Source organism: Sorex fumeus, unplaced genomic scaffold (genome assembly GCF_029834395.1).
Source record: "Sorex fumeus unplaced genomic scaffold, SorFum_2.1 ptg000164l, whole genome shotgun sequence".
Classification (NCBI taxonomy): domain Eukaryota; kingdom Metazoa; phylum Chordata; class Mammalia; order Eulipotyphla; family Soricidae; genus Sorex; species Sorex fumeus.
Genome location: NW_026606221.1, coordinates 133,738 through 148,546, shown reverse-complemented (window position 1 = coordinate 148,546; position 14,809 = coordinate 133,738). Strand labels below are relative to the sequence as shown.

Genomic DNA, 14,809 nt, shown 5'->3' with positions numbered 1-14,809 from the left:
CTGGCCCCGCCCCTCCGCCGGGAGCGCCGATGGACTCGATGCGCGGGGGCGCAGCTGCGGCGGAGCGGCGACGCCGGACCCTGGCTGCCCGCTGCCCTGGTCACTCCGCCGAGCCCCGAGGGCTGCCCGGAGCGCCCCCCGGAGCACACGCAGGTATCCGCCCACCCGCCGCGAGGAGACAGAGGACGGGCGACGCGCCCCGCAGCCCCCCAACGTCCGCGAGGAGCCGGGCTGGGCCTGGGGGGCCGCCGAGGGTACCCCCGGTGGGGAGGAGCCCGCGATCGCGCCGGACGGTCTGGGGTCTGCGGGGTTGCGGCCAGGGGGCGCGGGGGATGGGGAGGGCCCACCCGGGGGCGGCCCCCCAAGCTGGGGATGAGTCGCGGGGCACAGCCCGCGGGGGGGACGCGCAATCGGAGGCGGCAGAGCGCGCTCGGGGGTCGCTCGGGGCACCCCGAGGCGCCGCTGGGTCTGGGGGCTGCACCGCAGGACGGGGAGCTGCCCTGGGGCGTTTGCATCCGTTCCGGCCAGGTGAGGTGGCTCCGCCCCCCGGGCAGGTGCTGCGACGCGCGCCCCCTGCCGGTGCCTGGCTGTCCTGCAGCGGCGCCGCCCCCTCACCCCGACCCACCCGGGCCACCAAGGCTGGGGGGCACAGGGGGACCCTCAGCCCGCATACTCCTCTGAATGCAAAGAGGGGGGCCCGGGAGAGCAAGGGGGCGCATGCAGACGCACACACTCGGGCTCAGCTTTTTTTTTTTTCCCACCAGAAAATTCTGAATAATTTGCCCGCCCCTTAGGAGCAAATGACAGCGACCTGTCAGCATGGAAAAGGCGGTGAGGTTTTCTGACAGCGAGGACAAGCCCATCCTGGCTGCATAAACCCAGCTCTTGGCACATGTGGTTCTTTATTTTTCTGGAACACCCCATGCTGTGCTTCAGAACAATATCTGATATTTTCTAAAGAAGACGTATGTATTTTAAATATCTATAAATAGCTTTAAATATTATACAGGGGCTGGAGAGATAGCACAGCGGGTAGGGCGTTTGCCTTGCTCGCGGCCGACCCGGGTTCGATTCCCAGCATCCCATATGGTTCCCCTGAGCACCGCCAGGAGTAACTCCTGAGTGCAGAACCAGGAGTAGCCCCTGTGCATCGCCAGGTGTGACCCAAAAAGCAAAATAAATAAATAAATAAATAAATATTATACATAAGTAGCACTATGCACTATCCTCCCGTCGTTCATCGATTTGCTCGAGCAGGCACCAGTAACGTCTCCATTGTGAGACTTGTTGGGACTGGTTTTGGCATATTGAATACATCACAGGGAGCTTGGCAGGCTCTGCGGTGCGGGCGGGGTACTGTCGGTAGCTTGCCGGGCTCTCTGAGAGGGACAGAGGAATCGAATCTGGGAAAGACAAGTAAGGAGAGGCTGCTAAAATCTCAGGGCTGGGACGAATGGAGACGTTACCGGCGCCTGCTCAAGTAAATCAATGAACAACGGGATGACCGTGATACAATGATATATAAGTATAAGATACCATATTATATATATTCACGGTCACGGTCCTCCCATTGTTCATCGATTTGCTGGAGCGGGCCCAGTAACGTCTCCATCGTGAGACTTGTTGTTACTGTGTTTGGCATCTCGAATGCATCACAGGGAGCTTGCCAGGCTTTGCCGTGCGGGCGAGATACTCCCAGTAGCTTGCCAAGAGGGGCGGAGGAATCGAACCCGGCTCAGCCGGGCTGGCTGTGTGCAAGGCAAACACCCTACCGCTGTGCTATCGCTCCAGCCTTAGAGACTTTGAGGAAGGAAAGAGAGGGGACGGTGTAAATCTCAGGTAGAGGTGGGGCCATTTCCCAGAATGGGGAGGCGTCCCTCAAATGGTCTTGCATGTGCTAATCTGACTTGACCACTTCCCAATCCCATGCAGAAACCGAGCCATCCCTGTTTCACTATTGTTTAAGCGAATAAATAAAAGTGATGGCGCCTGAGCGATAGTCCAGTGGACAGGACACTTACCTTGCACTCAGCCACAATCCCCGGCATCCCATATGGTCCCTCGAGCCTTCCGGGAGTGATCCCTGAGTGCAGAAGCCAGGAGTAGGCCCTGAGGATGGCCAGGTGTGACCCAAAAACGAAAGAAAGAGAGAGAGGATGGAAGGACAGAAAAGTGAGCAAGCTGGCCATGTTCCGTTGCCTTTGGACCCCAAGATAAACATGTTTTTAAGTTCTTTGTCTCTTTTTTCATGGGCTACCTCCTCTTTTCTCCTGTCTCGGACAGACCACTTTGCCTTTTTTTTTTTTTTTTACAAAAACGTAAACTCCTTCTGGAATTAATAATCACTGAGATGGAAATTACGAGGTGCTTATCGTGTTCTCTGAAGAAGGAGCTGTGTTTTTCTTGGTCTTGCAGGGGCCTTCTACCAAGCCCGGGGCCGCTCGGCTCACAGGGTCTGCCCGGGAGAGTGAAGAAGCCCGTCCTGGCTGGAGGGACTCACACCCAGTTGCCAGTGCTCAGCTTCTGCCCCAAAGTCTCACATCTGATGCAGCTTCTTTCTTCTTCAAGGGGCAGGTAACTGACTCTCCTGGGGAAGCAGACGGGGTGCTCCCCAAGTTAAGAAACATGCCTCCCAAGTTCAAGCGCCACCTGAACGATGACGACGTCACTGGATCCGTGAAGAGCGAAAGGGTGAGTCCCCCTGCTGGGCAAGAGGGCTGCAAGGGCTGGAGCTATGGCAGCTACTTTGTGCCCGGAGTCCCGGGCTATCCCCAGCATCCCTGAGTCCCTGGAGGGTCAGGCTGAGAACAGCCCTTAACACTTCCGGGTGTTACACCAAAACAGAGGCAAAAAAGATCTCAAAGCATGGTTTTTACTGCCTTAGTAAGTGCCTTTCAGAAAATTCTGAAGTTTATTGCCATCTTTCTTTGTTTCTGGGGGGCCACACCTGGTAATACTCAGGGGTTACTCGTGATGGTGCTCAGGGGACCATATGGGATGCTGGGAATTGAACCTGGCTCTGCAGATGCCCTTCCTACTGGATTCTCGCCCCAGGATTGCCATCTTTTCATTCTAGTATTCTAGTTTCTCTTCGCGATAACCATATTGCAAAGGCGATGTTACTTTTTTTTTTTTTTTTTGCTTTTTGGGTCACGCCCAGCAATGCACAGGGGTTCCTCCTGGCTCTGCACTCAGGAATCACTCCTGGCGGTGCTCAGGGGATCATATGGGATGCTGGGAATCGAACCTGGGTTGACCGCGTGCCAGGCAAACACCCTCCCCGCTGTGCTATCACTCCAGCTCCCGTTTGTTTCTTTTTAAAAGTCAAAGTGTAGCCCCTGGCCCTCGTTCTTTCAGTCTGTGCATCTCCCACCGTGGTTCCATAACTTTTAGCTTGCAGGAGTGATGCTTAGTAGAGGACTCTGGCTGAGAAGCTGGTAACTCAGAATCCTCACCAAGGCCAGAGAGTACAGCGTGATCGGCGCTTGCCTTGGGTTCGATCCCCGGCATCTTGAATGGTCCCCGAGTCCCGCCTGAGTGATCCCTGAGCATAGAGCCAGGAGTCAATCCTGAGCATCGCTGGGTATGGCCCCCAAAACTGGGGAGAGAAACAAAGCCCCCCCAAAAACGTCTACCTCCTTGGGGCCGGACAGCAGGGAGGACGTTGGCCTTGCACGCGGCCTTTCCGGGTTGGATCCCCGGCATCCCATATGGTCCCCCCAGCCAGGAGTGATCGCAAAGTTCAGAGCCCAGGAGGAACCCCTGAGCATTGCCGGGTGTGCCCCAAAAAGAAAAAAAAAATCAAAAAACAAAAATAGGGGCTGGAGCAATAGCACAGCGGGTAGGGCATTTGCCTTGCATGCAGCCAACCTGGGTTCGATTCCCAGCATCCCATATGGTCCCCTGAGCACCGCCAGGGGTAATTCCTGAGCGCAGAGCCAGGAGTAACCCCTGAGCATTGCCGGGTGTGACCCAAAAAGCCAAAAAAAAAAAAAAAAAGCTGCCCTCTTGTTCTCAAAACACACATCTTCCCTTCTTTCGGCAGAGGAATCTTCTGGAAGATGACTCAGATGAAGAAGAGGACTTTTTCCTGTAAGTTTCTTTCCTCCCAGCTTTCCTGACGTGTGCTGCCCGGAAGTGTCTCTTAACGTGCACGCTGAGTTTTGACACGTGTCCGCGCCCTCCTGTTTGCTGCCCCACCTGCCTGTCATTTCCCGGGGCCCCAGGCAGCCCCTGAGCGACCGCCTCCCATGCCACCCGCATTTTCTAGAAAGATTCTCTGTAAATGGAACACCCCGGGTTCAGCACCCCAGATGGTCCCCGAGCACCGCCGAGGGCACAGGAGGGGCCCCCGGGTCGAGCATGCAGCTCGCGCCGCCTTGATTTCCTCATGAGTGACCTGACCCTGGCATTTGTTTGCAGGAGGGGGCCTTCTGGACCAAGATTCGGACCCAGGAATGATAAGATCAAGCAGTAAGTCCCTGAGATACTCTTTCCGTTTGAGGGGTTGTCGCCTTCCTGGGCAGAGCAGGAACGCAGCCCGGTGCACCCCGGGGGCGCCCGTTCTGCCCGTTCTTGCAAACAGCAGATACACAGCCAGTCCTGCTTTCAGATGCGAAGGGGCAGGGTCCAGACCTGATGGCCACGGAATCTGTAATATTCACACGCGCGCACACACACGCACACACAGATATACACACACATACACACATATACACACACACGCGCACACACACATGTATGCACACATACACACACATACACACACACACACACACACATATATGGGGGGCCCCCACACCATGGTGGTCGTTAGGGCTGACTCCTGGCTTTATGCCCCAGGACTCCCTCCTGGCAAGACTCGGGGAGCCCTCTGCCCCTAAAATCCCTCTTATGTGCCCAGGAGACAATTGCAGTGTCCCGATGTAGACCAGAGAAGCTCGTGGGCACCAGGACCCCCCTATGCTGCTTCCCTTTTTTTTTTCTTTTCTTTTTTTTTTTGCTTTTTGGGTCATACCCGGTGATGCTCAGGGGTTACTCCTGGCTCTGCACTCAGGAATTACCCCTAGCGGTGCTCAGGGGACCCTATGGGATGCTGGGAATCGAACCCAGGTTGACCGCGTGCAAGGCAAACGCCCTACCCGCTGTGCTGTCGCTCCAGCCCCCCGTACCGTATGGCTTTTCCACTTCACCCTGACAGCTCTGAATGTCAGCTAAGGGAAACGCGCATGCTGGTTGAAGCTTTCCTTTTATTTTATTTATTTATTTATTTATTTTTGCGGGGGTGGCAGTCCCAGGCGTGCTCTGGCCACCGTAGGGTGCTGACAGTTAGAGGTGCAAAGCCTGTGGCCAGCCCTCTGGGCCATCTGTCCAGCCCGGCTTCCCGTAGCTTTGAATCCATGTCTGCCAAGAGCATTTCTTTGACAAGCACTCAGGCCCTGGTTTATTTTTTTTTTCTTTTTTCTTTTTGGGTCACACCCAGCAATGCTCAGGGGTTACTCCTGGCTCTGCACTCAGGAATTACCCCTGGCAGTGCTCAGGGGACCATATGGGATGCTGGGAATCGAACCCAGGTGGGCCGCGTGCAAGGCAAACGCCCTCCCTGTTGTGCTATTGCTCCAGCCCCCAGGCCCCGGTTTGGCTGCAAATCCGTCACTCGATTTCTTACGTCCCGAGGGATGCAGTGGACACTCCCTCCTGCCCTTCCCAAGCCCGGCAGCTGCCCCTGGAGACTCCGTGTCCTTCTCCCCCACACACAGGCCTGCAGGGGCCTGCGCTTTCTGGCCGAGTTCTGGGGAAGCCTGTGCTGCTTGTCTTCTCGGTGGCTGTGAGCCCTGACGACAAAGGGAAAGCTGGGCACGGGACGGTCACACGGTCCTTGAAGGCCGTTCCGGGGAGCACGAGCAGAGAGAGGGACGGGCAGCTTCATGTGGGGAGCTGCTTGGCAGGAAGAAATATGTGCACACTCAACTCATCCTGGCACTCCCACGCATGGATCCCATGGCCAGTGGCCTCCTAGCATCCCTGCATGTGGCTCCCGTGGCCAGTGGCCTCCTAGCATCCCTGCACGTGGCTCCCGTGGCCAGTGGCCTCCTAGCATCCCTGCATGTGGCTCCCGTGGCCAGTGGCCTCCTAGCATCCCTGCATGTGGATCCTGTGGCCAGTGGCCTCCTAGCATCCCTGCATGTGGATCCCGTGGCCAGTGGCCTCCTAGCATCCCTGCATGTGGATCCCGTGGCCAGTGGCCTCCTAGCATCCCTGCATGTGGCTCCCGTGGCCAGTGGCCTCCTAGCATCCCTGCATGTGGATCCCGTGGCCAGTGGCCTCATCCTAGCATCCCCGCGCATGGATTCTGTGGCCAGTGGCCTCATCTTAGCACCTCCGCGCGTGGGTCCTGTGGCTAGTGGCCTCCTAGCACCCTGGCATATGGCTTCTGTGGCCAGTGGCGTCATCTTAGCACCCCTGCGTGTGTCTCTCGTGGCCAGTGGCCTCCTAGCATCCCCATGCGTTGCTTCTGTGCCCAGTTGCCTCATCCCAGCATCCCTGCACGTGGCTCCCGTGGTGGCCAATGGCTTCATCCTAGCACCCCTGTGTGTGGATTCCATGGCCAGTGACCTCCTAGCATCCCTGAACATGGATCCCATGATCAGTGGCCTCATTCCAGCACCCCTGCATGTGGCTCCCGTGGCCGGTGGCCTCATCCTAGCACCCCCGTGCGTGGATCCCAAACCACAGACACAGGCTTCCCGCGTGCTGACAGGAACGGGGCAGGGTCGCATTCCTTGGGCATAACGATTGGGAGCCCCACACGTCCCGGGTCGGGGGACATTCTGTTAAGACATTCAGCCACCTGCTGTCCTCAAAGCTCCGTCCAAGCTCCCGTGGCTGTGGCCAAGTTCATTTCCCCGCGCGTTCTGCAATGGTCAGCGCCTCCCCTCCCTCTCTGTACCTAGTGTTCAGAATCAGGTGGACGAAGTCATCGATGTCATGCAAGAAAATATCACGAAGGTCATCGAAAGGGGGGAGAGATTGGATGAACTCCAGGACAAGTCAGGTACAGACAAACCCTGCTGCCGGGTCTCACTGATCTGGCGGGTCGTGACTTTGTGTCTTTCTTTTTCTTAGTGGGTGGAATCTGGGCTGACCAAACAAAAAATGCTGAAGTTCATGAATTTGGTGTTTGATTTTATTTTATGTTTTGCCTTTTGGGTCCCACCCGGCAATGCTCAGGGCTTCCTCCTGGCTCTGCACTCAGGAATCACTCCTGGCGGTGCTTGGGGGACCCTATGGGATGCCGGGGATCGAATCTGGGTCCGAATGTGTGCAAGGCAAACGCCCTATCCGCTAAGTTTTGCTTTAACTTCCTTTGAGTTGTCTCTGTATTTGTGTGGGTTTTGTTATTGTGTTGTTGGTTTTGTGTGTGTGTGTGTGTGTGTGTGTGTGTGTGTTTGAGCCACACCCAGCAGTGCTCAGGGGTTACTCCTGGCTCTATACTGTAGTGCTTGGGGGGACACTATGGGATGCCAGGGTCAGTCTCGTCCCCTACCACTGTACTATCGCCCTGGCACTGTATTTGTTTTTTAATTGTATAGCTGAGAATGAAAAAAAAATTTTTTTTAAATCATTAAAGAGTTTTTCTTCTATTCCTGTGATGTTGCCGTGCTTTCTAATTATCGTGATCTTTGGGAGGAGAGTTTGAACCCTTCCTGCTCGTATGGAACTTACTGGATACTCACCTGAGGTGTTCATGTTAACTAGGAAAGGAAGGGAAAGGGGTAACATTGATTGACAGTGGGCCACACCCAGGGGTCCTGGAGGCTACTCCTGGATTATTGCTCAGGGGACCACATGGTGCTGGGGACGCCTGCATGCGAAGCTTGTGCTCTGTCCCTGCCCATCACTGACCCTCCTCTCCTGAGTGTCACCGACCTCTGAATTAGGCGCTCAATGGTTATTTATTATTGGCTTTTTGGGTCACACCCGGCGATGCTCAGGGGTTACTCCTGACTCTGCACTCAGGAATCACTCCTGGCGGTGCTCGGGGGGACCCTATGGGATGCTGGGAATTGAACCTGGGTCCGCTGCATGCAAGGCAAATGCCCTTCCCATTGTCCTCTGTGCTATTGCTCCAGCCCCTCAACAGTTAAATGATAAAACAAAACAAAACAAAAAAAACAGTTAAATGATGAATGGCCAAATATGTGATTAACCCTTGGTACACCATTTTAGCCAAAACTTATTTAATCACTTCTTAAATTTATATTCCTGTCACGGTCCTCCCGTTGTTCATCGATTAGCTGAAGCGGGCCCAGTAATGTCTCCATCGTGACACTTGTTACTGTGTTTGGCATATCGAATACGTCACAGGGAGCTTGCCAGGCTTTGCCGTGCGGGAGAGATACTCTCGGTAGCTTGCCGGGCTCTCTGAGAGGAGCGGAGGAATCGAACCCGGCTTGACTGGCCAGCTGCAAGCAAGGCAAATGCCCTACCGCTGTGCTATCACTCCAGCCCATATTCCTGTAAAAAAAAAAAAATTTTTTTTCATACTGTTTGGCTTTAAAACATCAGTATCTTCTAGGAATCACAGCTCCGTGTGTAATTTTGTTCTGTGTGATTTTCCTACCCAAATCATACATTTATTCTAAAGCCTTGTGGCTCTGGGAAAAGGTCCTTAAATTTTCATTAAAAATGGATCAAGCATGGGGCTGGAGCGATAGCACAGCGGGTAGGGCGTTTGCCTTGCACGCGGCCGACCCAGGTTCGATTCCCAGCATCCCATATGGTCCCCTGAGCACCGCCAGGGGTGATTCCTGAGCGCAAAGCCAGGAGTGTAACCCCTGTGCATTGCTGGGTGTGACCCAAAATGAAGAAAAAGAAAAAAAAATGGGAAGAGGTTGAAGTTAGTAAATTAATCTGGTGCTTGCCTTGTACGCGGCCAACTTGAGCTGACCCAGGTTCGACCCGGGTTCGATCCCCAGCATCCCATATGGTCTCCAGGAAGACTTTGGTAAAAGAGTTGTTATTTCATCTTAAATGCCGTGATCTGGGATAAAGGCAAGAAGAGTCCGTGGAAACAGGACTCGGGGGGCCAGAGCATTAGTACAGCAGGTAGGGCGTTGACCTTGTATGCAGCCGACCCGGGTTCGATTCCCAGCATCCCATATGGTCCCCTGAGCACCACCAGGGGTAATTCCTGAGTGCAGAGCCAGGAGTAACCCCTGTGCACGGCCAGGTGTGACCCAAAAAGCAAAAAAAAAAAAAAAAATTCTTGTGTCTATGAGCCAAGAACCCTGTTCCGGGGGCTGGAGCATTAGTACAACAAGGAGGGCTTTTGCCCTGTATGCGACCGACCCGGTTCGATTCCCAGCATCCCATATGGTCCCCTGAGCACCGCCAGGGGTAATTCCTGAGTGCAGAGCCCTGAGCATCGCTGGGTGTGACCCAAAAAGCAAAAAATAAATAAATAAAGCAAAAAAAAAAAAAAGAAGAAGGGAACAACCCCATTCCATCAACTAACCCTTCTCTCCGCCCTTTGTGACCTAGAGAGCTTATCGGATAACGCAGCTGCTTTCAGCAACAGATCCAAACAGCTTCGACGACACATGTGGTGGCGTGGATGCAAGGTAGGTGGCCTGCCAGCGCCCCTTGGGCCTCAGGGAGGATGGGGGCTTGGGGGTAGGTGGGACCCGGGCTGCGGGGAGAAGATGCAGGCACAGCTTCATACTGTCCCGTCCAGCTGGCTGGGAACTGGGTGTTTCTTGCCCGTGTCGAGCCAGCCCGGGCCCTGCTGGGCTTTGGCACGTCAAGAGGCCCAGGTGCCTTGGGATCCTCTCCTGCATTCTCATCTTATCATCTGACCCCTGTCCACTTTGGGGTCTGGATTTTTTTTTTTTAAATTGGATCCCACCCGGCGATGCTCAAAGGTTCCTCCTGGCTCTGTGCTCAGGAATGACTCCTGGCAGTGCTCAGGGGACCCTATGGGATGCTGGGGATCGAACCCGGGTCGACCACGTGCAAGGCAAACTCCCTCCTCACTGTACTATTGTTCCGGCCCCCTGTAAGGATTTTTAAATTTTTATTTACTTATTTTTGCTTTTTGGGTCCCACCCGGCGATGCGCAGGGGTTCCTCCTGGCTCTGCACTCAGGAATCACTCCTGGCGGTGCTCGGAGGACCCTGTGGGATGCTGGGAATTGAACCCGGGTCAGTTGCGTGCAAGGCCAACGCCCTCCCCGCTGTGCTATCGCTCCAGCCCCTTGTAAGGAGTTTTAAATTTTTATTTATTTATTTTTGCTTTTTGGGTCACACCTGGCAATGCTCAGGGATTCCTCCTGGCTCTGCACTCAGGAATCCCTCCTGGTGGTACTCGGAGGACCCTGTGGGATGCTGGGAATCGAACCCGGGTCGGGCCGCGTGCAAGGCAAACGCCCTCCTTGCTACGCTCTCGCTCTAGCCCCCTGTAAGAATTTTTAATAGCAGTCATGTCCAAGTTGCAAAGTATCCATGTACTTTCTTGATCCCTCTGTAAAAATGTGATGCCGGCCAGCTGCCAGTGCCAGGTATTCTGGAGACATTCCAGCAGTTCCTGCAGGTGATGCTGGTTTGAATGCCTCATCTGTTTATAATAACTGCATCCCTCCCTGCTCCCCCTGCAAATGAACCATCTTTTTTTTTTTTTTTTTTTTTGCTTTTTGGGTCACACCCGGCGATGCTCAGGGGTCACTCCTGGCTCATGCACTCAGGAATCACTCCTGGCGGTGCTCGGGGGACCCTATGGGATGCTGGGAATCGAACCCGGGTCGGCAGCATGCAAGGCAAACGCCCTACCCGCTGTGCTATTACTCCAGCCCGCAAATGAACCATCTTTAATCGATAAATAGGAAACTATTTTGATGAAAACTGATTAAAACTCAGTAGACATGAAATCAGTTTATACCGTGAGCATTTTGGCTCCGGAATCTTTATTTATTTATTTTTCTTCTTTTTGAACCCTATGGGATGCCGGGAATTGCACCTCAGGTCAGCCTTGCACAAGGCAAACACCCTGCCCACTGTGCTATTGCTCCAGCAAAGGACACATTTTGCAATTGTTGATGAACGTGCCTGGTAGATTTAAGAACACTGTCTGGGGCCTGGAGCAATAGCACAGCGGGGAGGGCGTTTGCCTTGCACGCAGCCGACCCGGGTTCGATTTCCAGCATCCCATATGGTCCCCCGAGCACCGCCAGGAGTAATTCCTGAGTGCATGAGCCAGAAGTAACCCCGGGCATCTCCGGGTGTGACCCAAAAAGAAAAAAAAAAAAACCCTGGGGGCCGGAGCGATAGCACAGCGGGGAGGGCGGGAGGGCGTTTTCCTTGCATGCGGCCAACCCGGGTTCAATTCCCAGCATCCCACATGGTCCCCTGAGCACCGCCAGGAGTGATTCCTGAGTGCAGAGCCAGGAGTAGCCCCTGAGCATCGCCGAGTGTGACCCAAAAAGCATAAAAAAAAAAAAAAAACACCCTGTCTGGCGCAGACTAAGGGACAGAGACAAAGTGAAGGGAATTGGAGAAGCTGCTTAAGGGGTGTCCTGGGTGGGTGCTAGGAACCTCTGATGAGGGTGAGTTTTAGCCACAGCCCTGGAGAGACTAAAAAGGGCATTTAAGTTGTCGTGGGCAGGAAAGGGGGAGACAGGAGCAGAGACAAGTGGAACCCGTGTCCTGGGCCCAGCCTGTTGTCTGCTGGGGACAGGTGTGAGGAAGCAGGAATGTAACGGGGGGCTTCCTGCCCAGGTGGGCCATAAGTCCGCCGCCTCCCCTCCACGCCCCCAATCTTCCATCATCTGCTTCAGGAAGTGTCACTTTTTCATCTCCGGCTGCTGTTTGGTCCCGAGCAAACCTCACAGTGCCCTTCTCGGCGGGGGATGTCAGGAGCGACAAACTCAGGGGCACTCACGCAGCAGGCTTGGTGACCAGGGGGGCCATGCAGCCAGGGATGAATCGGCCTTCCAGCCCTCCAGCCCTCTCGTGGGCCCTGAATGACTCCAGTTAAGCAGCCAGCTAAGGGTTAACCTTAAGAGATCGCCTTTGTCGGGGCTGGAGCGATAGCACAGCAGGTAGGGCGTTTGCCTTGCACGCAGCCAACATGACCGACCCAGGTTCGATTCCCAGCACTCCATATGGTCCCCTGAGCACCGCCAGGAGCGATTCCTGAGTGCATGAGCCAGAAGTAACCACTGAGCATCTCTGGGTGTGACGAAAGAGAGAGACAGAGGGAGAGAAGAGAGAGAACAGTGGGGAGGGTGTTGGCCTTGCATGCAGCCAAGCTGGGTTTGATCCCCGGCATCCCATAGCATCGCCAGGTGTGAAGTGAAGAGAGAGAGAGAGAGAGAGAGAGAGAGAGAGAGAGAGAGAGAACAGTGGCGGGGAGGTGTTTGCCTTGCACGCAGCTGACCCAGGTTCGATTCCCAGCATCCCACAGGGTCCCCCGAGCACCGCCAGGAGTAATTCCTGAGTGCATGAGCCAGGAGTCAGCCCTGAGCATCACTGGGTGTGACCCAAGAAGTGGAAAAAAAAAAGACATCTCCTTCTGCCAGGTTGCTGAGCTAGTGTGCTCTCTTCCGACCAAGACAGGTCTGCAGAACCCAGCAGACCATGGTGGGGGCCAGCAGGGGTCAGGTTGAAGGCAGAAAACTGAGGGGGCAGGGATGTTTTCTGCATGATATGCGATCGCCAACAGTACCCTAACTAAAACTAAAAAGAACCTAAAACTGAAAAATCTGAAATTCTAAAAATGAGTCTCAAGTATAGTCCCAGAGATGAAAAATACCAGGAAGAGGGGCTGGAGCGATAGCACCGCGGGGAGGGCATTGGCCTGGCACACTGCCGACCCGGGTTCGATCCCCGGCATCCCATAGGGTCCCCCGAGCACCGCCAGGAGTGATTCCTGAGTGCAGAGCCAGGAGTCAGCCCTGAGCATCGCCGGGTGGGACCCAAAAAAGTATAAAAAGAAAAAACATACCAGCACGGGGAGCAGGATGCAACAGCATTCAGAGTGAGCACGCAGAAGGCCGCTTCCATTCAGGAACTGTACTTTGGCAGTTTCCTGGGCGTGAGACATCAGACGGGCAGGCCAGGCCTGGCGGCTTCCGTGTGTCTGCTGGCAGCACCGCCCCAGACTGCAAAGTCGTCACAGGGACACAAAAACAGCCATCAGTGAGGGAGAACCCCGTGCACAGCAGGATGCCAGCAGCTCGTGCGCTTCCAAGGAAATGCAGTGCCTGTCCGAGGCTCCCAGCGGGGCCCCTGCTGATGTCTGCCCTTTTGTGTCTTGTAGATAAAAGCTATCATGGCTTTGGTCGCCGTGACCCTTTTGCTAGTGATCATCAGTAAGTATTTGCCGGGTCCTTCCCAGCGTGCGGTTGCTTGGGGGTTCACTGCCCTCAGAAGGGATGTCACGATTTGTCGTGATCTCTGGTTCCACTCGGGAGCTCTTCACCGAGAGTCTTATGGATTATGCATCTTACATGGGAACTCCTAGGGCCCCCCTACCCCCCGGGATTCTTTTTCCTCTCAAGGGGCAGAACTGGTCTCAGCTCACCGAGTTCTGACCTCCTTTAGCCCTGAGCTCCATCTCGGTTGTGAGACATCCTCTCCTCTCCCCTCCTCTCCCCTCCCCTCCCCTCCCCTCCTAGTTTTAGGACAGCCTTTTCTCCAAGGCCTCTGCTTAGGGTCACCCCCTTGAATCGTGTGTGTTCCATGGGGGTGGAGCCGCTGGTGGGTGGCACTAATGGTCACCTGGTCCCAGCTTCCAGGGTCAGGAAGGTCACAGCTCTCCAACCCCAGGGAAGCTCTTGCTAACAGCAAGAGGGTATTTGATAGGGCTGGAGTGATAGCACGGCGGGTAGGGCATTTGTCTTGCACACGGCCAACCCGGGTTCGATTCCTAGCATAGGCACCCCCAAGCACCGCCAGGAGTAATTCCTGAGTGCAGAGCCAGGAGGAACCCCTGAGCGTCGCCGGGTGTGACCCAAAAAGGAAAAAACAAAAAGGGAATTTGATGATGTTCTGTTCCCTCCTTCCTTGTCTCTTGCAGTTCTTATATTTGTGAAGTACCGCACCTGACTTGATGTCTGTTGAACCCAGGGCAGTAACGAAAGATGGCACCGTGTACAGAACCTTTGAGACTCCCCCCCACCCCACCCCAGAGCGTGAGGCAAGCGTCACTTCAAATGGGAGCACCGGAAATGTCCACTTCCCCTCCCGCCCAACAAAACGTGCTTTTCATAATTTTTTGAAGCAGATAACCCCAACCTCTCTTTTGCCACACCCCAAGGAGCTCTTTGGAAGCGACATGCTTGCCAGCGCGTTATTCGTGTATATAGTTAAACACTGATAATGAGATTTCATACTGTGATTTCAGCGACGTCAGGACTTGCATTATTGCATCTCTGGTGGGGCAGCCGATGGGAGAAGTGTTCACGCTCTCCAGCAAAAGGAGATTGCAGAACCCCCCTGACAGTATTTGCAAGATTCTCCTCACATTATAATTGCTTTGCAATTTCCACATGTTTATGGATGTAACCAAAACCAAGTGTTGTCAATGTGGCTACCTTCAGCTCTTACTTAAAAACATTCCAGTAAACCTATTTTTGACCGTATACGGGAATGTGTTCGAATTTTATTTTATTTTTTTTGACATCTGGATTACGGAAATGGAAAATTTCAACGGTTTGAAGTCTTCCCTGGCACCATAAATATCTGGAGATAATCATGATAATTGAAAAAAAGTGTTTGGAGAACATCCTTGGAGTGTGTGAAAGTGAAAAGCA

At 54.3% G+C, this 14,809-nt stretch overlaps 1 protein-coding gene across 2 annotated transcripts; it reads left to right on the top strand.

The window, feature by feature from the left end:
* Positions 1-14,638, top strand: VAMP4 (vesicle associated membrane protein 4). 2 transcript variants are annotated; one of them, XM_056107392.1, is made up of 8 exons: positions 1-153; positions 2,569-2,691; positions 4,046-4,092; positions 4,423-4,473; positions 6,954-7,054; positions 9,544-9,623; positions 13,315-13,366; positions 14,074-14,638. In XM_056107392.1, the coding sequence occupies exons 2-8, from the start codon at positions 2,626-2,628 to the stop codon at positions 14,100-14,102; spliced, it is 426 nt and encodes a 141-aa protein (XP_055963367.1). In that variant the 5' UTR covers positions 1-153; positions 2,569-2,625; the 3' UTR covers positions 14,103-14,638. The 2 variants fall into 2 exon arrangements, with proteins under 2 accessions (XP_055963367.1, XP_055963368.1); XM_056107393.1 differs by lacking the exon at positions 4,423-4,473.
* The last annotated feature ends 171 nt before the right edge of the window (positions 14,639-14,809 follow it).

What these genes read in the sequence shown, in the direction of transcription:
- VAMP4 (XM_056107392.1), top strand. Translation starts at nt 2,626, where the DNA reads ATGCCTCCCAAGTTCAAGCGCCACCTGAACGATGACGACGTCACTGGA. An exon ending in GAAGAAGAGGACTTTTTCCT is followed by an intron (nt 4,093 to 4,422) that starts GTAAGTTTCTTT and finishes ATTTGTTTGCAG; the next exon opens with GAGGGGGCCTTCTGGACCAA. An exon ending in AGGAATGATAAGATCAAGCA is followed by an intron (nt 4,474 to 6,953) that starts GTAAGTCCCTGA and finishes CTCTGTACCTAG; the next exon opens with TGTTCAGAATCAGGTGGACG.